Below are 23,639 nucleotides of genomic sequence, written 5' to 3' on the forward strand. Positions count from 1 at the left end.
GGTGAAATATATAACCAGGTGTCTTCACAAAATCCCCACAGTGCAGAAGGAGGCCATTCGGCCCATCGAGTCTGCACCGACCACAATCCCACCCAGGCCCTATCCCCGTAACCCCACATATTTATCCTGCTAGTCCCCCTGACGCTAAGGGGCAATTTAGCATGGCCAATCCACCTAACTTGCACATCTTTGGACACTAAGGGGCAATTTCGCATGGCCAATCCACCTAACCTTCACACCTTTGGACTCTAAGGGGCAATTTAGCATGGCCAATCCACCTAACCTTCACACATTTGGACACTAAGGGGCAATTTAGCATGGCCAATCCACCTAACCTGCACATCTTTGGACACTAAGGGACAATTTAGCATGGCCAATCCACCTAACCTGCACACCTTTGGACACTAAGGGGCAATTTCGCATGGCCAATCCACTCAACCTGCATATACCCTCGTCAGACCCCACTTGGAGTACTGTGCTCAGTTCTGGTCGCCTCACTATAGGAAGGATGTGGAAAAGATTGAAAGGGTGCAGAGGAGATTTACAAGGATGTTGCCTGGATTGAGTGGCATGCCTTATGAGGATAGGCTGAGGGAGCTCGGTCTTTTCCCCTTGGAGAGACGTAGGATGAGAGGAGACCTAATAGAGGTATATAAGATGTTGAGAGGCATAGATCGGGTGGACTCTCAGAGGCTTTTTCCCAGGGTGGAAATGTCTGCTACGAGAGGACACAGGTTTAAGGTGCTGCGGGGGTAGGTACAGGGGAAATGTTAGGGGGAAGTTTTTCACACAGAGGGTGGTGGGCGAGTGGAATTGGCTGCTGTCAGTGGTGGTGGAGGCGAACTCAATAGGGTCTTTTAAGAGACTCCTGGATGAGTACATGGAGCTTAATAGGATGGAGGGTTATAGGTAGGCCGAGAAGGTAGGGATGTGTTTCGGCACAACTTGTGGGGCCGAAGGGCCTGTTTGTGCTGTAGTCTTTCTATGTTTCTATGTTCTATGTTCTATCTTTGGATAGTAAGGGCAATTTAGCATGGCCAATCAACCTAACCCACACATCTTTAGACCCTAAGGGGCAATTTAGCATGGCCAATCCACCTAACCTGCATAGCTTTAGACACGAAGGGGGCAATTGTGCATGGTCAAACCACCCAAACTGCACATCTTTAGACAGTAAAAGGCAATTTAGCACGGCCAATCCACCTAACCTGCACACCTTTGGACCGAAAGGAGCAATTTAGCACGGCCAATCCACCCAACCTACACATCTTTGGACACTAAGGGGCAATTTAGCACGGCCAATCCACCTAACCTGCACATCTGTGGGAGGAGACCGCAGCACCCGCGAGGAAACCCACGCAGACACGGGGAGAACGTGCAAACTCCGTACAGACAGTGACCCGAGGCTGGAATCGAACCTGGGTCCCTGACGCTGTGAGGCAGCCGTGCTAACCCGCTGCGCCACCGCGTCTTCCCTCTCGAGTGAACGCCATCTCCACCCTGCGCCCGATTGCATTTTTACCTGAGGTTGGCGTGAGAACGCGAGTCTGACTTGATCCTACCTCTCCTTGCGCTTGTGTTTTCAGTTCTTGCCGCATGTGAACCCGACCGGAGTTGGCTCGAGCGTCACCGCTTTCAGCTGCTGGCAGGGTCCTCCTTCCCTTGCTCGGTTCAATGTCTCAGCTCAGGCACACATCAGTGGCTTTGCATTCTCCTACTCACACAGGCAAATCCCCCAACACATTCCAGTGTCTACGCATTCCAGCCTCTCTCTGAAATCTCTCCTCCGTTCAAGAAAAGGTGCTGAAAAGATCCCAGCTTCTTGCTGACATGTGTCTCCTCTTTTCTCTCAAAGAAAAGCTTTTTTTTTTCCCCTTGTGTCCAAAACCCAAACCAACTTCCCGCAGATTTACTTCCCAGCTGGATTCTTCAGCAGGGGGCCAATACTCCGGTCTGTAAGCCCCGCTATCGGGGTGGACTGTCTCCAGAATAAAGTAGGTAGGGTTGCTGAGATAGCATTACATAGCCGTGGAGTTGAACGCAGTCCCCTTTATCTGTTCAATCACTTGACGTGCAGTTCAGGGTTGTCACAACGGCTGAGAGGAACCCCCCCCCCCCCCCCCCCCCCGCTCCCCACCCACCCACCACACCCCAGTGTGAACAGTGACTGGCGGCGCTCACAGAGGATAACCGGGGAATTTGCTATTTCTCGTTGCTTGTTACACCTCTTGAGGCGACGGCAAACAGTTTAAATGACAGAGAGTTGCTCTTTCGCTCGTTCTTTTTCTAGATAAGCCCGCTTTCTCCAGGTTTGTCTCTCCCCTCCTCTGCACGCTGTAAAAGAAAATTAGCCACACCTGGTCAGTGATTTGCTCGCCATCAGTTATTTGAAGAAATATTTATCTTTGCTTTCATTTCCGTTTTGTTTTAAGACATTCGAATTTCACTCGGGTGCAGTTCCCCGGGCGTTGCGACCCTTTGTATTATGAATCATAGAATCCCTACAGTACAGAAAGAGGCCATTCGGCCCATCGAGTCTGCACCGACCACAATCCCACCCAGGCCCTACCCCCATATCCCACCCACTAATCCCTCTAACCTACGCATCTCAGGACACTAAGGGGCAATTTGTTTTTTTAGCATGGCCAATCAACCTAACCCGCACATCTTTGGACTGTGGGAGGAAACCAGAGCACCCGGAGGAAACCCACGCAGACACGAGGAGAATGTGCAAACTCCACACAGACAGTGACCCAAGCCGGGAATCGAACCCAGGTCCCTGGAGCTGTGAAGCAGCGGTGCTAACCACTGTGCTACCGTGCCGCCCCGTGAATTCTTTGTGTGTGAACCAAAACAGGGGAGTGTTGACAGCCGTGCGTTTGAGACTCTTTCTTGCCCTTACCTGATATTCCACCTCAGTCAAGAAGGCAGATTACTACCTGAGTGGCTGCAAATTGGGAGAGGGGGAGTGTGCACGCGGGACCTGGGTGTCCTTGTGCACCAGTCGCTGAAGGTAAGCATGCAGGTGCAGCAGGCGGTAAAGAAGGCAAATGGGATGTTGGCCTTCATTGCGAGAGGTTTCGAGGACAGGAGCGAGGGATGTGTTGTTGCAATTATGTGGAGATGCCAGCGTTGGAATGGGGTGGGCACAGTAAGAAGTCTCACAACGCCAGGTTAAAGATCCAACAGGTTTACTTGGTAGCACAAGCCACAAGCTTTCGGAGCGCTGCCCCTTCGTCAGGTGAGTGGGAGTTCTGTTCACAATCAGGGCATGTAAAGACACAAACTCAATTTTCAAGATAATGGTTGGAATGCGAGTCTTTACACGTAATCAAGTCTTAAAGGTACAGACAATGTGAATGGAGAGAGGGTTAAGCACAGGTTAAAGAGATGTGTGTTGTCTCCAGACAGGACGGTTAGTGAGATTTTGAACGCCCAGAGGCAAGTCGTGGGGGTTACAGGTAGTGTGACACGAACCCAAGATCCCGTTTGATATGCGCGATCTTCTTGGAGATCCTCTCCACTTGGAACCTTGGGTTCATGTCACACTATCTGTAACCCCCACAGCTTGCCTGGGCTTGCAAAATCTCACTAACTGTCCTGGCTGGAGACAATACACATCTCTTTAACCTGTGCTTAACGCTCTCTCCACTCACATTGTCTGTACCTTTAAGACTTGATTAGCTGTGAAGACTCGCATTCCAACCATTATCTTGTAAATTGAGTTTGTATCTATATAATGCCCTGTTTGTGAACAGAACTCCCACTCACCTGACGAAGGAGCAGCGCTCCGAAAGCTGGTGATTCCAAATAAACCTGTTGGACTTTAACCTGGTGTTGTGAGACTTCTTAGTGTTGTTGCAATTATACAGGGGAGGCCACACCTAGAGTATTGTCATAGAAATCATAGAAACCCTACAGTACAGAAAGAGGCCATTTGGCCCATCGAGTCTGCACCGACCACAATCCCACCCAGGCCCTACCCCCATATCCCTACACATTTTACCTGCTAATCCCTCTAACCTACGCATCCCAGGACACTAAGGGGCAATTTTTTAGCATGGCCAATCAACCTAACCCGCACATCTTTGGACTGTGGGAGGAAACCGGAGCACCCGGAGGAAACCCACGCAGACACGAGGAGAATGTGCAGACTCCGCACAGACAGTGACCCGAGCCGGGAATTGAACCCGGGTCCCTGGAGCTGTGAAGCAGCGGTGCTAACCCACTGTGCTACCGTGCCGCCCTTTGTGTGCAGTTTTGGCCTCCTTTTCTGAGGAAGGAAGTTCTTGCTCTCGAGGGAGTGCAGCGAAGGTTTACCAGGCTGATTCCGGGGATGGCGGGACTGATGTATGAGGAGAGATTGACTCGGGGTTAGGATTGTTTTCGCTGGAGTTCAGACGAATGAGAGGGGGAATCTCATAGAGACTTATAAAATTCTAACAGGACTAGACAGGGTAGATGCAGGGAGGATGTTCCCGATGGTGGGGGGAGTCCAAAACCAGGGGGTCACAGTCAAAGAACAAAGAACAGTACAGCACAGGAAACTGGCCCTTCGGCCCTCCAAGCCTGTGCCGCTCCTTGGTCCAACTAGACCAATCGTTTGTATCCCTCCATTCCCAGGCTGCTCATGTGACTATCCAGGTAAGTCTTAAACGATGTCAGCGTGCCTGCCTCCACCACCCTACTTGGCCGCGCATTCCAGGCCCCCACCACCCTCTGTGTAAAAAACATCCCTCTGATATCTGAGTTATACTTCGCCCCTCTCACCTTGAGCCCGTGATCCCTGTCTGAGGATTCGGGGGAGACCATTTAGGACGGGGGTGAGGAGACATTTCTTCACCCGGTGAGCCTGTGGAATTCATTACCACAGGAAGTAGTTGATGCCAAAACATTGAATGTATTCAAGAGGCAGCTGGATATAGCACTTGGGGGCGAACTGGATCAAAGGTTATGGGGAGAAAGCAGGATTAGGCGATTGAGTTGGATGATCAGCCATGATGGTGATGAATGGTGGAGCAGGCTTGAAGGGCCGAATGGCCTCCTTCTGCTCCTATCTTCTGTGTTTCTATGTTTCAACTCAGCAGGGAGGGGTGCTTAGGAGCACTTTAGGAGACTCCTCTCCTTCCCGGCCCTGAAGCCTTTGCAACTCTGGTTCTGCTAACCGAGCTGCAATCAGTAATCTTCATTGCGTATCATGGCGGGAGACTCCTGGACTATCTGATTCAAGCACACTCTGCCTTTACCAATTGACTTAATGGGGAAAAGTTGCCGGAATGATTACTACCGTGGATTCCACTTTGGGGGAACTCGGAACGTCGAGGGTAATTACAGCACCGCCGCTCCATAGATTGTGTCATTGATCATAGAATCATAGAATCCTTCCAGTGCAGAAGGTGGCCATTCAGCCCATCGAGTCTGCACCGACCACAATCCCACCCAGTCCCTATCCCCATAATCCCATGCATTTACCCTAGCTAGTCCCCCTGACACTGATGGGCAATTTAGCACGGCCAATCCACCTAACCTGCATATCTTTTGGACTGTGGGAAGAAACAGAGCACCCGGAGGAAACCCATGCAGACATGGGGAGAACGTGCAAACTCCGCACAGACAGTTACCCGAGGCCGGAATCGAACCCAGGTCCCTGGCGCTGTGAGGCATCAGTGCTAACCACTGTGCCACCATGCAGCCCATCATCCTCGTAGCTCCATGCATTTGCCCTAGCGAGTGCCCCTGACACTAAGGGGCAATTTAGCATGGCCAATCCACCGAATTGGTGATCATCACTGACAAATAAGATCTAGGAGCAGGAGTAGGCCATTTGGCCCCTCGAGCCTGCTCCGCCATTCAATAAGATCATGGCTGATCTTTTTGTGGACTCAGCTCCACTTACCCGCCCGCTCACCATAACCCTTAATTCCTTTACTGTTCAAAAATCTATCTATCCTTGCCTTAAAAACATTCAATGAGGTAGCCTCAACTGCTTCACTGGGCAGGGAATTCCACAGATTCACAACCCTTTGTGTGAAGAAGTTCCTCCTCAACTCAGTCCTAAATCGGCTCCCCCTTATTTTGAGGCCATGCCCCCTCGTTCTAGTTTCACCCGCCAGTGGAAACAACCTCCCTGCTTCTATCTTATCTATTCCCTTCATAATCTTATATGTTTCTACGAGATCTCCCCTCATTCTTCTGAATTCCAATGAGTATAGCCCTAGTCTACTCAGTCTCTCCTCATAAGCTAACCCTCTCAACTCCGGAATCAACCTCGTGAATCTCCTCTGTACCCCCTCCAGTGCCAGTATCTCCTTTCTCAAGTAAGGAGACCAAAACTGTACACAGTACTCCAGGTGTGGCCTCACCAGCACCTTATACAGCTGCAACATAACCTCGCTGTTTTTAAACTCCATCCCTCTAGCAATGAAGGGCAAAATTCCATTTGCCTTCTTAATTCCCTGCTGCACCTGCAAACAAACTCCTTGAGATTCCTGCACAAGGACACCCAGGTCCCTCTGCACAGCAGCATGCTGCAATTTTTTACCATTTAAATAATACTCCATTTTGCTGTCCACCTGTAGACTCATTGGGCAGCACTCTCACCTCTGAGACAGAAGGTTGTGGGTTCAGTCCCAGCCTAGGATCTAGCACGAGAATGTAATTTCTGAGGGAGCGCTGCAGTGTTGAAGGACAGTATTATAGGAGCGCTACGTGTCTGAGGGACAGTACTGAGAGTGCTCTGCACTGTCAGAGAGTCGTAAGCAGTCTGTGTGGTAAACCACTGTTATCTGTTACCTGTATATGTGGCACATCCCTGTCGGTTCCGCCCAAGACTCCTCCCCCCTGGTCCGGGTATTAAGGCGGTGGCTCCTCCCCCTAGCCTTCAGTACAGACCAGATCTCCGACAGGGATGGCTCCAAGTTCTTGCTAATAAAAGCCTATTTGTCTTGATCACAACTAGTCTCGACTTGATTGATAGTGCATCAGTCTGCACAGCAGGAGACTTAATACCGAGATGCATGCTGCACTGCCAAAGGGACAGGACTGAGGGAGCATCCCATTGTCCGAGGGTTAGTAATGTGGGATTGCCACATTGTCAGAGGATCAGTAATGAGAGAGTCCTACACTGTGGGAGGGTCAGCGCCGAGGGAGCGCCGCACCATGGGAGGGTCAGTGCTGAGGAAGCACCGCACTGTGGGAGGGTCAGTGCTGAGGGAGCGCCGCACTGTGGGAGGGTCAGTGCTGAGGGAGCGCCGCACTGTGGGAGGGTCAGTGCTGAGGGAGCGCCGCACTGTGGGAGGGTCGGTGCTGAGGGAGCGCCGCACTGTGGGAGGGTCGGTGCTGAGGGAGCGCCGCACTGTGGGAGGGTCAGTGCTGAGGGAGCGCCGCACTGTGGGAGGGTCAGTGCTGAGGGAGCGCCGCACTGTGGGAGGGTCAGTGCTGAAGGACCGCCGCACTGTGGGAGGGTCAGTGCTGAGGGAGCGCCGCACTGTGGGAGGGTCAGTGCTGAGGGAGCGCCGCACCAATGTAGGGACAGTGTTTGGATGAACAGTCAAGTTAAAACCCTCTGTGCGCTCCTGTGGCTGGTATTTCCGACATGAGCAGCGGAGAGTAACTGCCGGTACCCTGTGCAATATTTATTCCTCAATCAATATCAATAAAACAGATGATCAGATCATTATTACATTGTTGTTGTTGGAGTTTGCTGCGGACAATTTGGTGGCCGCATTTCCAACACTCCAACCGTTTGAACACTTCAATAGGCTGTAAAGTGCTTTGGGATGTCCCGAGGTTGTGAAAGATGCTGTGGAAATGAAAGTAACTTTTTTTTCCTTTCTAAGAAGCAACTGCTATTCTAATCGAGGCGGAAAATTTTTTTTTCTGGTTGCCTCTTCCCCGCTCTGGCTGGTGCTGCCAATGTTCCCTTGCTTGGAAATCAGAGGTTCCCCTGCAAATGGTTACAAGAAAATGAGGCTGCACGCTGGGAACAGGTTTGAGAGCAATTCTGCTTTCGATTGCGACACAGGCTCCCCTTACCGGAAAAGTCCATTACTGTTGGCAGTGGAATAATTGTCTGAAATGGAGAATGTAGTCATGTAAAGACTGAATGATTGCTGCATAATTGGTTAATTTTCCCTCCGCTCTCAGCGGAACAGAGCTTGTGAAGCGCACCAAGTGGGAAGTTTATCTTATCCCTCGTTGTGACGTGGGTGGCGGCAACTCAATTTATAATTCGATTTCTGCCCCAGTAGCCCGTCACTGTTGAAAGGCACCCGCCAGCTGCCGTTACGTTACAGCCCCGCCTTAGGATGGGGCCCTGAACCTAAGATCACCTTGGTTCCATGCACGGTGGCACAGCGGTTGGCACTGCTGCCTCACAGCGCCACATTCCCTCCTCGGGTGACCGTCTGCGTGGAGTCTGCACGTTCTCTCTCCCCCCCCCCCGCTGCCCCGTGTCTGCGTGGGTTTCCTCCGGGTGCTCCAGTTTCCTCCCACAGTCCGAAAGATGTGCGGGTTAGGTGGATTGGCCGTGATAAATTGCCCCTGAGTGTCCCAAGATGTGCAGGTTAGGGGGATTGGCCATGCTAAATTGTCCCTTAATCTCTGAAGATGTGCAAGTTAGGTGGATTGGCCATGGAAATTGTCCTTTGGTGTCCAAAGATGTGCAAGTAAGGTGGATTGGCCATATTAAATTGTCCCTTTAGTGTCTAAGATGTCCAAGTTAGGTGGATTGGCCATGCTAAATTGCCCCTTAGTGTCCAAAGATGTGCGGGTTGGGTGGATTAGCCACGCTACATTTCCCCTTAGTGTCCCAAGATGTGTCAGTTAGGGGGATTGGCCATGCTAAATTGTCCCTTAATCTCTGAAGATGTGCAAGTTAGGTGGATTGGCCATGCTAAATTGTCCTTTGGTGTCCAAAGATGTGCAAGTAAGGTGGATTGGCCATATTAAATTGTCCCTTTAGTGTCTAAGATGTCCAGGTTAGGTGGATTGGCCATGCTAGATTGCCCCTTAGTGTCCAAAGATGTGCGGGTTGGGTGGATTGGCCACGCTACATTTCCCCTTAGTGTCCAAAGATGTGTAGGTTAGGGGGATTGGCCAATATATTGGATTGGCCAATATAGCTATATTGGCCAATATAGCCAATATAGCCAATATATATATATTCACATAACTCCTTCAAAATTGTACCCGCCTCTCTACTACCTCTGGCAGCTTGTTGAAGTTGTTCAAGACGTTGGTAAGGCCACACTTGGAATACTGTGCACAAAATTGTGAAAACATTGCCCCTCTGGACCCTTTTGTATCTCTCCCCTCTCACCTTAAATCTATGCCCTCTAGTTTTAGACTCCCTTACCCTTGCGAAAAGATATTGACTTTCCAGCTGATCTATGCCCCTCATTATTTTATAGACCTCCATAAGATCACCCCTCACGCTCCAGAGAAAAAAGTCCCAGTCTATCTAGCCTCTCTTTATAACTCAAGCCATCAAGTCCCAGTAGCATCCTAGTAAATCTTTTCTGCACTCTTTCTCGTTTAATAATATCCTTTCTATAATAGGGTGACCAGAACTGTGCACAGTATTCCAAGTGTGGCCTTACCAATGTCTTGTACAACTTCATTATACTCGTTGGAATTTAGAAGGCTGGGGGGGGATCTTATAGAGACCTATAAGATAATGAAGGGGCTGGATAGGGTAGAGGTGGCGAGATTCTTTCCACGAAGAAAGGAAGCTAGAACTAGAGGGCACAGCCTCAAAATAAAGGGGGGTCAGTTTAGGACAGAGTTGAGGAGGAACTTCTTCACTCAGAGGGTGTTGAATCTCTGGAATTCTCTGCCCACTGAAGTGGCGGAGGCTACCTCGTTGAATATGTTTAAATCACGGATAGATGGATTCCTGATCGGTAAGGGAATTAGGGGTTATAGGGATCAGGCGGGTAAGTGGAACTGATCCACTTCAGATCAGCCATGATCTTATTGAATGGCGGGGCAGGCTCGAGGGGCTAGATGGCCTACTCCTGCTCCTATTTCTTATGTTCAACAAGACGTCAGTATCGTCATCAGTAGATTCTTAATTCCAGATATTTTTTAATCGAATTCAAATTCCGCCATCTACCGTGGCGGGATTCGAACCCGGGTCCCCCAGAACATTAGCTGGGTTTCTGGATTAATAGTTGCACGATAATATCACTAGGCCGTCGCCTCCACAGCTCTGCCAGTTTATATCTGTTATTTTCACTTGGACTTCAGTCAGTGACCTTGAAGTTCCACTGTGGTAAGTTGGTTAAATAAACAGGGTTTGATTTGTTTTGTTGTCCTTTGATTGGGTTGTATTTATATCAGCGAAAAGCTACATTTGCAAATGTGTCGACTGTGGCCATCCCACCTCAGAGTCAGAACAGACTAAAAGCCTCGGCTGCCATTTCAATGTTGTGCCGAGGGAGTGCTGCACTGTTGGGGCTGATGTTTCTCCAAGGAGATGTCTTCCCTCTCAGGTGGATGTCAAAGGTTCCACCGCCACGATTTTGAACAGTGGAGAAATTCACCCTGGTCGGCACTCAACCCTCGACCAGAATAGACTGTGCGCTCAGTCTTTGGTCGTTGGGACCCTGTTGTAAGTCCATAAGACATAGGAGCAGAATGAGGCCACTCGGCCCATCGATTCTGCTCCGCCGTTCAATCATGGCTGATATTTTTCTCATCCCCGTTCTCCTGCCTTTTCCCCATAACCCCTGATCCCCTTATTAATCAAGAACCTATCTATCTCTGTCTTAAAGACACTCAATGACCCGGCCTCCACAGCCTTCTGCGGCAAAGAGTTCCACAGATTCACCACTCTCTGGCTGAAGAAATTCCTCCTCATCTCTGTTTTAAAGGATCGTCCCTTGAGCCTGAGGTTGTGCCCTCTGGTTCTAGGTTTTTCCTCCTGGTGGAAACATCCTCTCCACGTCCACTCTATCCAGGCCTCGCAGTATCCTGTAAGTTTCAATAAGATCCGCCCCCCCTCGTCCTTCTAAACTCCCAACGAGTACAGACCCAGAGTCCTCAACCGTTCCTCATACGTTGTGCGCACATTGGCTGCCGCATTTCCCAGAGCTCGCATTTCCCAAATCAGTGGCTATTTTTCCCTATGTTGCAGCAATCAGCTTGTCCAAGGCGCTATACTAATGCATGTTTGTTCCTCGTTCTACTACTGATTGACTCACAAAATTATTCCTGATAAGAAGTCTCACAACACCAAGTTAAAGTCCAACAGGTTTATTTGGAATCACGAGCTTTCGGAGCGCTGCTCCTTCATCAGGTGAGTGGAGAGGTAGGTTTCACAAACATAAGCATATATAGACAGAGGCACAGTTGCGAGATAATGGTTGGAATGCGAGTCTTCACAGGGAATCAAGTCTTTACAGGTACAGACAGTGCGAGTGGAGAGAGGGATAATCTCAGGTTAAAGAGATGTGTATTGTCTCCAGCCAGGACAGTTAGTGAGATTTTGCAAGCCCAGGCAAGTCATGGGGGTTATAGATAGTGTGACTTGAACCCAAGATCCCGGTTGAGGCCGTCCTCATGTGTGCGGAACTTGGCTATCAGTCTCTGCTCAGCGACTCCGCGCTGTCGTGTGTCGTGAAGGCCGCCTTGGAGAATGCTTACCCGACGATCGGAGGCTGAATGCCCATGACCGCCGTGTTGGGTGAAACCTACCTCTCCGCTCACCTGAGGAAGGGGCGGCGCTCCGAAAGCTCGTGATTCCAAATAAACCTGTCGGCCTTCAACCTGGGGTTGTGAGACTTCTTACCAAACCAGCTTAAAAAGAGGTATTTTTGCAACTCAGTGACAACAGCGATAGCAGAAATCTCAGCGCAGTCCTTGCTTTTGGAGTCAGTCAGTTCCTGATTTGGATCTTTGATGCGCTATCAATAAGGCGAAAGACTACCGGTGTGCCAATACAAAGTGTAGGCTTTTATTCACAACAGAATCAGGAGCAGATCCCAACAAATAACCAACCTGGACTGAACAAGAGGGAGGAGACAGCCACCTTTATACTAGGTGCCGAGGGGAGGAACCAAACTGGAAGGGGATGTGTCCAGGTATGACAAGCACACACAACGGTGGTCCGTATAGGACAAAGGCACAACTGAGGTCCACCACAATCTTTCTTTTGCCTTTTGACATTTATAAATAACTTGAGAGATATTTTCTTCCACTTTTGTGGAGCTGGTGTTCGTCACCATCATTTTAGCATTTGATTTATTTAGCTGTGATTGTTACCTAAACAGCTCCTATGTAAAACGTTTTGTCTTATCAGGAGTGGCACTGCTTGCAAAAGATGAGATAAACGTGTCAGTGATAATTGATGGGACTGATTTTTTGCAATAGGACAGGGCCTGAAAACTGAACTAAAATTGATGGGGTCTGCCTCTTGCGTTTTCACCCGGTGACATGATGACTAATTTATCTCTGAGTTTTCCTGAAAATTCCCCCCCCCCCCCCCCCCCAGGCCTTCGTCTCTCCCGGGCATGGAGACGAGGAGGTGGGTGACTTGATCCCGCACTTTTCAGCGGGGAGGTATCAGGTGAATGCGAGAGACGGCTGAGCGTCTTATCTGAATCCACACCCCTTTCCTCGCTGGGGGAGTTGCACTGTTTCCAGCCGCAGTGTCCTTTGGATGACTCAGCCGACGTTACGGACTTGCTGAACGGGGAATTGTGGATGGAATCCTGTCCCGCAACTTGAGCGCAATGGGCTGTGTGCTCCTTTCACACACGGACTGTTTCGACCACCCTGCAAGACTGTTGACCAAAGTGGGCCCACTCAACGATGATGTTTTCCGACTAACAATGATGTGGAGATGCCGGCGTTGGATTGGGGTAAACACAGTAAGAAGTTTACAACAACACCAGGTTAAAGTCCAACAGGTTTATTTGGTAGCAAAAGCCACAGTGTGGCTTTTGCTACCAAATAAACCTGTTGGACTTTAACCTGGTGTTGTTAAACTTCTTCCTATGAACATCCAGCATGTGGCTTGAGCTCCTGTCCCTCGGCCTATGTCCAAGATGGCGCCGACGCGAGGTGACTTCTTGCAAGCTGTGCCCAGCATACCTTCTAATTCTATCTTTTATTCTCGTTCCATGCTTCTAAAACTTCACTCTAACTCTTTTAGAACATAGAACATAGAAAGCCACAGCACAAACAGGCCCTTCGGCCCACAGGTTGCGCCGATCACATCCCCACCTCTAGGCCTATCTATAGCCCTCAATCCCATTAAATCCCATGTACTCATCCAGAAGTCTCTTAAAAGACCCCAACGAGTTTGCCTCCACCACCACCGACGTCAGCCGATTCCACTCACCCACCACCCTCTGAGTGAAAAACTTACCCCTGACATCTCCTCTGTACCTACCCCCCAGCACCTTAAACCTGTGTCCTCTCGTAGCAACCATTTCAGCCCTTGGAAATAGCCTCTGAGAGTCTACCCTATCCAGACCTCTCAACATCTTGTAAACCTCTATCAGGTCACCTCTCATCCTTCGTCTCTCCAGGGAGAAGAGACCAAGCTCCCTCAACCTATCCTCATAAGGCATGCCCCCCAATCCAGGCAACATCCTTGTAAATCTCCTCTGCACCCTTTCAATGGCTTCAACATCTTTCCTGTAATGAGGTGACCAGAACTGCGCGCAGTACTCCAAGTGGGGTCTAACCAGGGTCCTATAAAGCTGCAGCATTATCTCCCGACTCCTAAACTCAATCCCTCGATTAATGAAGGCCAGTACGCCGTACGCCTTCTTGACCGCATCCTCCACCTGCGAGGCCGATTTAAGAGTCCTATGGACCCGGACCCCAAGGTCCTTCTGATCCTCTACACTGCTAAGAATGGTACCCTTCATATTATATTGCTGCTTCATCCCATTGGATCTGCCAAAATGGATCACCACACACTTATCCGGGTTGAAGTCCATCTGCCACTTCTCCGCCCAGTCTTGCATTCTATCTATGTCTCGCTGCAACTTCTGACATCCCTCCAAACTATCCACAACACCACCTACCTTGGTGTCGTCAGCAAACTTACCAACCCATCCCTTCACTTCCTCATCCAGGTCATTTATGAAAATGACAAACAGCAAGGGTCCCAGAACAGATCCCTGGGGCACTCCACTGGTCACTGACCGCCATGCAGAGAAAGACCCCTCCACAGCCACTCTCTGCCTTCTGCAGGCAAGCCAGTTCTGGATCCACAAGGCAACAGCCCCTTGGATCCCATGCCCTCTCACTTTCTCAAGAAGTCTTGCATGGGGGACCTTATCGAACGCCTTGCTGAAGTCCATATAGACCACATCCACCGCTCTTCCTTCGTCAATGTGTTTTATGACTGTAACACTACATTCTGCACTCTCTCCTTCCCTTCTCTATGAACGGTATGCTTTGTCTGTATAGCACGCAAGAAATAATACTTTTCACTGTACATGTGACAACAATAAATCAAATTAAAATCATGACTATGCAGATATCTTCTTTATGCCAGCTGGAATTTTCTTTTGAGTTTTTCTGTGGATTTTAGCGATTGCAAAAGTTATTAGTTATGGGGCGACACGGTGGCACAGGGGGTTAGCGCTGCTGCCTCACAGTCCCCAGGGACCCGAGTTCAATTCCTGGCTTGGTTCACTGTCTGTGCGGAGTCTGCACGTTCTCCCCGTGTCAGACACCCAGCGCAGACTCCGTGTGCTCCGGTTTCCTCCCACAGTCCAAAGATGTGCTGGTTAGGTGGATTGGCCATGCTAAATTGCCCCTTAGTGTCCAAAGATGTGCGGGTTAGGTGGATTGGCCATGCTAAATTGTCCCTTAGTGTCTAATGATGTGCTGGTTAGGTGGATTGGCCATGCTAAATTGTCCCTTCGTGTCCAAAGATGTGCAGGTTAGGTGGATTGACCATGCTAAGTTGCCCCTTAGTGTCCAAAGATGTGCAGGTTAGGTGGATTGGCCATGCTAAATTGTCCCTTAGTGTCCAAAGATGTGTGGGTTAGGTGGATTGGCCATGCTAAATTGCCCCTTAGTGTCCAAAGATGTGCTGGTTAGGTGGATTGGCCATGCTAAATTGTCCCCTAGTGTCCAAAGATGTGCAGGTTAGGTGGATTGGCCATGCTAAATTTCCCCTTAGTGTCCAAAGATGTGAATATTTGGTGAATTGGCCATGCTAAATTTCCCCTTAGTGTCACAAGGATTAGCAGGGTAAATGTGTGCGGTTACGGGGTTAGGGCCTGGGTGGGATTGTGGTCTGTGCAGTCTCGATGGGCTGAATGGCCTCCTTCTGCACTGTAGGGATCCTATGAAAATCTTAATGACTAATATTTCCACCTCAGGAGTCACGGTAAAACAAACGATCAGACAGCCATCTGTTTTAAATGACAACCTTTTCAGAGTAGAAATTAATCTTTGCCTTCTTAACAAATTGTTTAATGTGATCAGTTGAAATCCCTTTTGTTAAATGTTTAGTTTCGAGTTCATTTATTTATTAGTGTCACAAGTAAGGCTTACATTAACACTGCAATGAAGTTACTGTGAAAATCCCCCAGTCGCCACACTCCGGCGCCTGTTCGGGTTACACGGAGGGAGAATTTAGCACCTAAATAGCACGTCTTTCGGACTGTGGGAGGAAACCGGAGCACCCGGAGGAAACCCACGCAGACACGGGGAGAACGTGCAGACTCCACACAGACAGTGACCCAAGCCGGGAATCGAACCTGCGTTATTGGCGCTGTGAGGCAGCAGTGCTAACCCACTGTGTAAAACAACTCATGGGAATTCGTGGATCTCAATGTTTCGCTCTCCCTCTTGCTCCAAGGAATGTTATTCCCAGATCATAAGTGATTGACGAGACTTTTTGCCATATTTGAGATGGGAATGTGTGAAGAATTGTATTCTTTAGTTTAGTTATTCGTGTCACAAGTAAGGCTTACATTAACACTGCAATGAAGTTACTGTGAAAATCCCCTAGTCGCCACACTCCGGCGCCTGTTCGGGTACCATAGAACCATAGAAACCCTACAGTACAGAAAGAGGCCATTCGGCCCATCGAGTCTGCACCGACCACAATCCCACCCAGGCCCTACCCCCATATCCCTACATATTTTACCCGCTAATCCCTCTAACCTACGCATCTCAGGACACTAAGGGGCAATTTTAGCATGGCCAATCAACCTAACCCGCACATCTTTGGACTGTGGGAGGAAACCGGAGCACCCGGAGGAAACCCACGCAGACACGGGGGAGAACGTGCAGACTCCACACAGACAGTGACCCGAGCCGGGAATCGAACCCGGGTCCCTGGCGCCTTGAGGCAGCAGTGCTAACCCCACTGTGCCACCGACTCATGGGAATCCGTGGATCTCAATATTTCGCTCTCCCGCTGTCCGCACAGACAGTGACCCGAGCCGGGAATCGAACCCGGGTCCCTGGTGCTGTGGGGCAGCAGTGCTAACCCACTGTGCCAACCGTGCCGTCCCCATTGCACTCCACCTTGAACAAGGTGGAGAGTTTTCTGCCCTCTCCCCCGCCCAGGTTTTCCTGTGGATGCCAGTGGAATCTTCCAGTCTGCTGCGGAAGATTGGAAGAACCTGCCGGTGGGAAGGGTTGGAAAATCCCGCCTTGAATCTGCGAATTCTGCAACTAGTGTTTGTTTTATATTCGATGCACCAATGTTAGTTTTCCGTGCTTTAATACACTGGTGTGAGGCCCCACTGTACATTTTATTTCTACCTTAATGTGACTGGTTTATCTCATCTCCATGTTAATTCAGCATAATCTACACATAACAAATAGGGCCAAGTGAGTGCTGAATTAAGCTCTAAACTAGCTTAAGAGGAGCAGTGGCATGTTGACAGAACATTTGTCAAGGACATTAACATAGCTGCTAGAACACAAACCGTTGCTAATAAAAACTTCAGAGCAAATGTACGGCACTTCCTCCCTCCTGTTCCCATTGGTGTCCTCTGAAACCCACACGCTCCCAATTACTGGCATTGTGCCAAGCTAAGCACCAATTTCTGCAGGGAAGCTGCCAGCTCCCAAATCCCTTCCAGTGATGTTCCCCCGGCCGTGTGCCAGGGAGTGTGTCATCGCTACGGAGCATCTTCGTCATCCCACTTTCCCCTCCAGCAATGGGGCCGCCTCTCGTCATTTGCTGACGACGCCCCTGACTGAGTTCAGAGACCCTCGGCTTGAAAAATCACGAGCGATGTGGCACAGTGGGTTCGCACTGCTGCCTCACAGCGCCAGGGATCCGGGTTCGATTCCCGGCTTGGGTCACTGTCTGTGTGGAGTCTGCACGTTCTCCCCATATCTGCGTGGGTTTCCTCCCGGTGCTCCGGTTTCCTCCTAGACCCCAAAGATGCGTAGGCTAAGTGGATTGGCCGTGGTAAATTGCCCCTTAGTGTCCAAAGATGTGTGGGTTAGGTGGATTGACCATGCTATATTGCCCCTCAGTGTCCAAAGATGTGTAGGTTGGATGGATTGACCATGCTAAATTGTCCCTTAGTGTCCAAAGATGTGTGGGTTAGGTGGATTGGCCATGCTAAATTGCCCCTTCCTGTCCAAAGATGTGTGGGTTAGGTGAATTGGCCATGCTAAATTGCCCCTTAGTGTCCAAAGATGTGCAGGTTAGGTGGATTGGCCATGCTAAATTGCCCTTTAGTGTCCAAAGATGTGCGGGTTAGGTGGATTGGCCATGCTAAATTGCCCTTTAGTGTCCAAAGATGTGTAGGTTAGGTGGATTGGCCATACTAAATTGCCCCCTGGTGTCCAAAAATGTGCAGGTTAGGTGGATTGGCCATGCTGAATTGCCCCTTACTGTCCAAAGATGTGCGGGTTAGGTGGACTGGCCATGCTAAATTGCCCCTTAGTGTCCAAAGGTGTGCAGGTTAGGTGGATTGGCCATGCTAAATTGCCCTTTAGTGTCCAAAGATGTGCGGGTAGGTGGATTGGCCATGCTAAATTGCCCCTTAGTGTCTGAGGATGTGCAGGTTAGATGGATTGGCCGTGCTAAATTGCCCTTTAGTGTCCAAACATGTGTGGGTTAGGCGGATTGGCCATGGTAAGTTGCCCCTCAGTGTCCAAAGATGTGCAGGTTAGATGGATTGGCTGTGCTAAATTGCCCCTTAGTGTCTGAGGATGTGCAGGTTAGATGGATTAGCCATGCTAAATTGTCCCTTAGTGTCTGAGGATGTGCAGGTTAGGTGGATTGGCCATGCTAAATTGCCCCTTAGTGTCAGGGGGATCATCAGGGTAAAGTGGGGTTAGGGGACTTGGGTCTGGGTGGGATTATTGTCGGTGCAGGCTGTTTGGGCCGGATGGTCTCCTTCTGCAGGGATTCTATGGACCGTTATTGTGGCAGTTGTGATGTTGGCACTCTAACATGGCTGCCCGGCAACCCCCAACCCAATGTCGGAACCGTACAAAAGTTACGGTGCAGAAAGAGGCCATTCAGCCCATCGTGTCTGGAGCAGCCAAAACAGAGAACAGAAAAGGCCGCCGCTCTTTTTCATCCCACTTTCCAGCAAAGCTGCCTATCAAAGCTCCCAATATTCGAGGATGAAATCTGTCTTCCTCAGTTGCTGAATCAAATTCAGTTCCCATCGGGACCTCCCATCATCATAATCGTTTTCACAGTTTGTTCATTTTCATGTCCTACATGAAGAGTGATGACAATTAATCAAAACGTCATCGTTATAAGCAGGGTATAACGCACACAATGCAGGTAGAATGGAGAGGCCGGGTGAGACTTTCCCCAGGATCTCGCTGTCAATAGGTCTTCCTGTTCTTCGCAACCTCCGCTGCTGGGGTACCCCGCGATGGGGCTCGCCATCGGCAGGACCGGGAGATCCCGCTGGCAGGAATGGCTGGAATATTTCGGGCAAAGACTTGCACATTAACGCTGGCACGGTGGTTGGCACTGTTGCCTCACAGCGACCCGGGTTCAATTCTGACCTCAGGTGACTGTCCGTGTGGAGTCTGCATGTTCTCCCCCGTGTCTGCGTGGGCTTCCTCCGGGTGCTCCGGTTTCCTCCCACAGTCCAAAGATGTGCAGGTTAGAATCATAGAATCATAGAAACCCTACAGTACAGAAAGAGGCCATTCGGCCCATCGAGTCTGCACCGACCCCAATCCCACCCAGGCCCTACCCCCACATCCCTACATATTTTACCCACTAATCCCTCTAACCTACGCATCTCAGGACACTAAGGGGCAATTTTTAGCATGGCCAATCAACCTAACCTGTACATCTTTGGACTGTGGGAGGAAACCGGAGCACCCGGAGGAAACCCACGCAGACACGACCTCCCAGCCCATCATGGAGTTCTCGGGGGCTCCTCTCTCCCTACCCCTGATTGGAGTCGGTCCCTTCTTCCCTCTCCCCCTCCTCAATCATCTGGCCTCCCCGCCCCCCAGTGATGATTGGCGGGGAAGATCCGAAACTGCGTAGTCGCCAGCAATGTCTGCTGCATCTTGGTCTTGAACCCCCATTCCCCCCCCCCCAGCTCACCAGCATTCGTACAGACGGCTCAAGAGTGCCCACCCCCCAACCCTCTGAAGCAATGATACAGGAATAGATTGGAGCATTAGTGTTCAATTCTGGTCGCCACACTACCAGAAGGATGTGGAGGCTTTGGAGAGGGTACCGAAAAGATTTACCAGGATGTTGCCTGGTATGGAGGGCATTAGCTATGAGGAGAGGTTGGAGAAACTCGGTTTGTTCCCACTGGAACGACGGAGGTTGAGGGGCGACCTGATAGAAGTCTACAAGATTATGAGGGGCATGGACAGAGTGGATAGTCAGAAGCTTTTTCCCCAGGGCGGAAGAGTCAATTACTAGGGGGCACAGGTTTAAGGTGTGAGGGGGCAAGGTTTAAAGGAGATGTACGAGGCAAGTTTTTTACGCAGAGGGTGGTGGGTACCTGGAACTCGCTGCCGGGGGAGGTAGTGGAAGCGGATACGATAGTGACTTTTAAGGTTCATCTTGACAAATACGTGAATAGGATGGGAATGGAGGGATATGGTCCCCGGAAGGGTAGGGGGTTTTAGTTCAGTCGGGGCAGCATGGTGGGTGCAGGCTTGGAGGGCCGAAGGGACTGTTCCTGTGCTGTAATCTTCTTTGTTCTTTGCTGTTCAGGCAGAGGGAAATGTGCAAGGGGAAAGGCAAGACAGAAAGAAAAGACTTGCATTTATCGATCACCCTCTCGCGACCTCATGTCATCCCCAAGAGGCTCACGGCCCATGAAGCACGAGTGGAGTGCAGTCACTGTTGAAATCTAGGGGGGACACAGCAACTAACCTGTGCACAGCAAACAGCTCAAACAGAAATGGAATGAATAACTTATTGAACCATTTCAGTGGTATTTATTGAGGGATGCATATTGACCAGGACACCGGGAAGATTCCCTTACGCTTCCTCAAATAATGGCATGTGCCTAAAGTAATGTGCCAATCTTAAAATTTATTTATTAGTGTCACAAGTAAGGCTGACATTAACACTGCAATGAAGTAACTGTGAAAATCCCCCAGTGGCCACACTCCGACGCCTGTTCGGGTTACACTGAGGGAGAATTTAGCACCCTAACCAGCACGTCTTTCGGACTGTGGGAGGAAACCGGAGCACTCGGAGGAAACCCACGCAGACACGGGGGGGGAGAACGTGCAGACTCCGCACAGACAGTGACCCAAAGCCGGGAATCGAACCCGGGTCCCTGGCGCTGTGAGGCGGCAGTGCTAACCCGCTGTGCCACCGTGCCGCCCATAGTTGTGCTGACTATTCACTTCTCTACCCAGGTGACCTAGAATCATAGAATCCCTACATTGCAGAAGGAGACCATTCAACCCATCGAGTCTGCACCGACAACAATCCCACTCAAGCCCGATCCTTGTAACCCCACTTAATCCCCCTGACATTAAGGGGAAATCCCAACCAGACCTGTTCCTTGTATCCCCAAGTATTTACCCCGCTAACCTACACATCTTTGGACACTAAGGGGCAATTTAGCATGGCCAATCCACCTAACCTGCACATCTTTGGACATGAAGGGGCAATTTAGCATGGCCAATCCACCTAACCCGCACATCTTTGGACATGAAGGGGCAATTTAGCATGGCCAATCCACCTAACCTGCACATCTTTGGACACTAAGGGGCAATTTAGCATGGCCAATCCACCTAACCCGCACATCTTTGGACATGAAGGGGCAATTTAGCATGGCCAATCCACCTAACCTGCACATCTTTGGACACTAAGGGGCAATTTAACATGGCCAATCCACCTAACCCGCACATCTTTGGACATGAAGGGGCAATTTAGCATGGCCAATCCACCTAACCCGCACATCTTTGGACATGAAGGGGCAATTTAGCATGGCCAATCCACCTAACCTGCACATCTTTGGACATGAAGGGGCAATTTAGCATGGCCAATCCACCTAACCCGCACATCTTTGGACATGAAGGGGCAATTTAGCATGGCCAATCCACCTAACCTGCACATCTTTGGACACTAAGGGGCAATTTAGCATGGCCAATCCACCTAACCCGCACATCTTTGGACATGAAGGGGCAATTTAGCATGGCCAATCCACCTAACCTGCACATCTTTGGACACTAAGGGGCAATTTAACATGGCCAATCCACCTAACCCGCACATCTTTGGACATGAAGGGGCAATTTAGCATGGCCAATCCACCTAACCCGCACATCTTTGGACATGAAGGGGCAATTTAGCATGGCCAATCCACCTAACCCACACATCTTTGGACACTAAGGGGCAATTTAGCATGGCCAATCCACCTAACCCACACATCTTTGGACACTAAGGGACAAGTTAGCATGGCCAATCCATCTCACTTGCACATGTTTGGACACTAAGGGACAATTTAGCATGGCCAATCCATCTAACCCACACATCGGCAATCTCATCGACTTCAGGAAGCGTAAAGGAGAACATGACTTGTCTACATCAATGGGACGAAGTAGAAACGGTCAAGAGCTTCAAGTCCAGATCACCAACAACCTGTCCTGGTCCCCCCACGCCGACACTATAGTTAAGAAAGCCCCACCAACACTTCTACTTTCTCAGAAGACGAAGGAAATTTGGCATGTCAGCTACGACTCTCACCAACTTTTACAGATGCACCATAGAAAGCATCCTTTCTGGTTGTATCACAGCTTGGTATGGGCTCCTGCTCTGCCCAAGACCGCAAGGAACTACAAAAGGTCGTGAATGTAGCCCAATCCATCACGCAAACTAGCCTCCCATCCATTGACTCTGTCTACACTTCCCGCTGCCTCGGGGAAAAGCAGCCAGCATAATCAAGGACCCCACGCACCCCGGACATTCTCTCTTCCACCTTCTTCCATCGGGAAAAAGATACAAAAGTCTGAGGTCACGTACCGACCGACTCAAGAACAGATGCTTCCCTGCTGCTGTCAGACTTTTGAATGGACCTACCTCACACTAAGTTGATCTTTCTCTACACCCTCGCTGTGACTGTAACACTACATTCTGCACTCTCTCCTTTCCTTCTCTCTGAACGGTATGCTTTGTCTGCATAGCGCGCAAGAAACAATACTTTTCACTGTATACTAGTACGTGTGACAATAATAAATTGAATCAAACACCAGGGGATGAAAGGTAATTACTGAAATTTGAACGTAAGACCATCTGGCCCAAGTCCATCATCTTAAATGGCGCACTGTCTGGCGCAGGCCAATCACCTTACATTACACCACCTGACTTTGTGAGGAGGTGATATGTGATGGTGACAGGATTCCCTCTGGGGGAAGAGTGCAAGTTAATGTTGCTGTTTGTCAGCAGTTAATAACAAACAAGCGCTGACAGGTTGCGGGAGCGGGTAAATTGTCAGCTTGCTTGGCCTTCACTCCCCTTTGCCTGTTAAACATGTGTGACGCAGGTAATTGCAAGGAGAATAAGATTACAGAAAGGAATAAGAAGACTTGCAAGAGTTCAAACACAGACCCAGCCATATTTTCGCTCGCAGGGCAACGGATAGTAGAATCCTGCCGTACATCGAGTCTGCACCGACCGCAATCCCACCCAGGACCCTATCCCCACAACCACATGTATTTACCCCAGCCAGCCCCCCTGACACTAAGGGGCAGTTTAGCATGGCCAATCCACCTAACCTACACATCTTTGGACACTAAGGGACAATTTAGCATGGCCAATCCACCTAACCTACACATCTTTGGACACTAAGGGACAATTTAGCATGGCCAATCCACCTAACCTGCACATCTTTGGACACTAAGGGACAATTTAGCACGGCCAATCCACCTAACCTGTACATCTTTGGACACTAAGGGTAAATTTTGTACGGCCAATCCATCTAACCCGCACATTTTTGGAGTGTGGGAGGAAACCGGAGCACCCGGGGGAAACCCACGCAGACACGGGGGAGAACGCGCAGACTCCACACAGACAGTGACCCGAGCCGGGAATCGAACCCGGGACCCTGGCGCTGTGAGGCAGCAGTGGGGCGGCGCCGTGGCACAGCGGGTTAGCACTGCTGCCTCACAGCGCCAGGGACCCGGGTTCGATTTTTGGCTCGGGTGACTGTCTGTGTGGAGTCTGCACGTTCTCTCCCCCCCCT

At 50.1% G+C, this 23,639-nt stretch overlaps 3 protein-coding genes across 5 annotated transcripts in view; 2 read left to right on the forward strand and 1 right to left on the reverse strand.

Annotated features, from left to right (window-relative positions):
* LOC144481796 (leucine-rich repeat transmembrane protein FLRT1-like) overlaps positions 1–2,119 on the reverse strand; it is a 58,119-nt gene extending 56,000 nt beyond the window's left edge. For 2 of the 3 annotated variants that reach the window (XR_013495780.1, XM_078200933.1), the window contains exon 1: positions 1,523–2,119. The gene's annotated coding sequence lies outside the window, so the exon portion shown is untranslated. The remainder of the gene's footprint in view (positions 1–1,522) is intronic. The other variant, XM_078200934.1, reaches the window with a different exon arrangement.
* Positions 1–23,639, forward strand: part of LOC144481803 (ADP-ribose glycohydrolase MACROD1-like) — a 1,226,842-nt gene that overhangs the window by 185,799 nt on the left and 1,017,404 nt on the right. The gene's annotated exons all lie outside the window — the stretch shown is intronic.
* Positions 1–23,639, forward strand: part of LOC144481813 (uncharacterized) — a 77,251-nt gene that overhangs the window by 32,630 nt on the left and 20,982 nt on the right. Inside the window, exon 4 of the mRNA XM_078200966.1 lies at positions 1,587–1,726. Within this exon, the coding sequence (XP_078057092.1) occupies positions 1,587–1,726 (140 nt within the window). The remainder of the gene's footprint in view (positions 1–1,586; positions 1,727–23,639) is intronic.

Source organism: Mustelus asterias, chromosome 33 (genome assembly GCF_964213995.1).
Source record: "Mustelus asterias chromosome 33, sMusAst1.hap1.1, whole genome shotgun sequence".
NCBI classification, from domain to species: domain Eukaryota; kingdom Metazoa; phylum Chordata; class Chondrichthyes; order Carcharhiniformes; family Triakidae; genus Mustelus; species Mustelus asterias.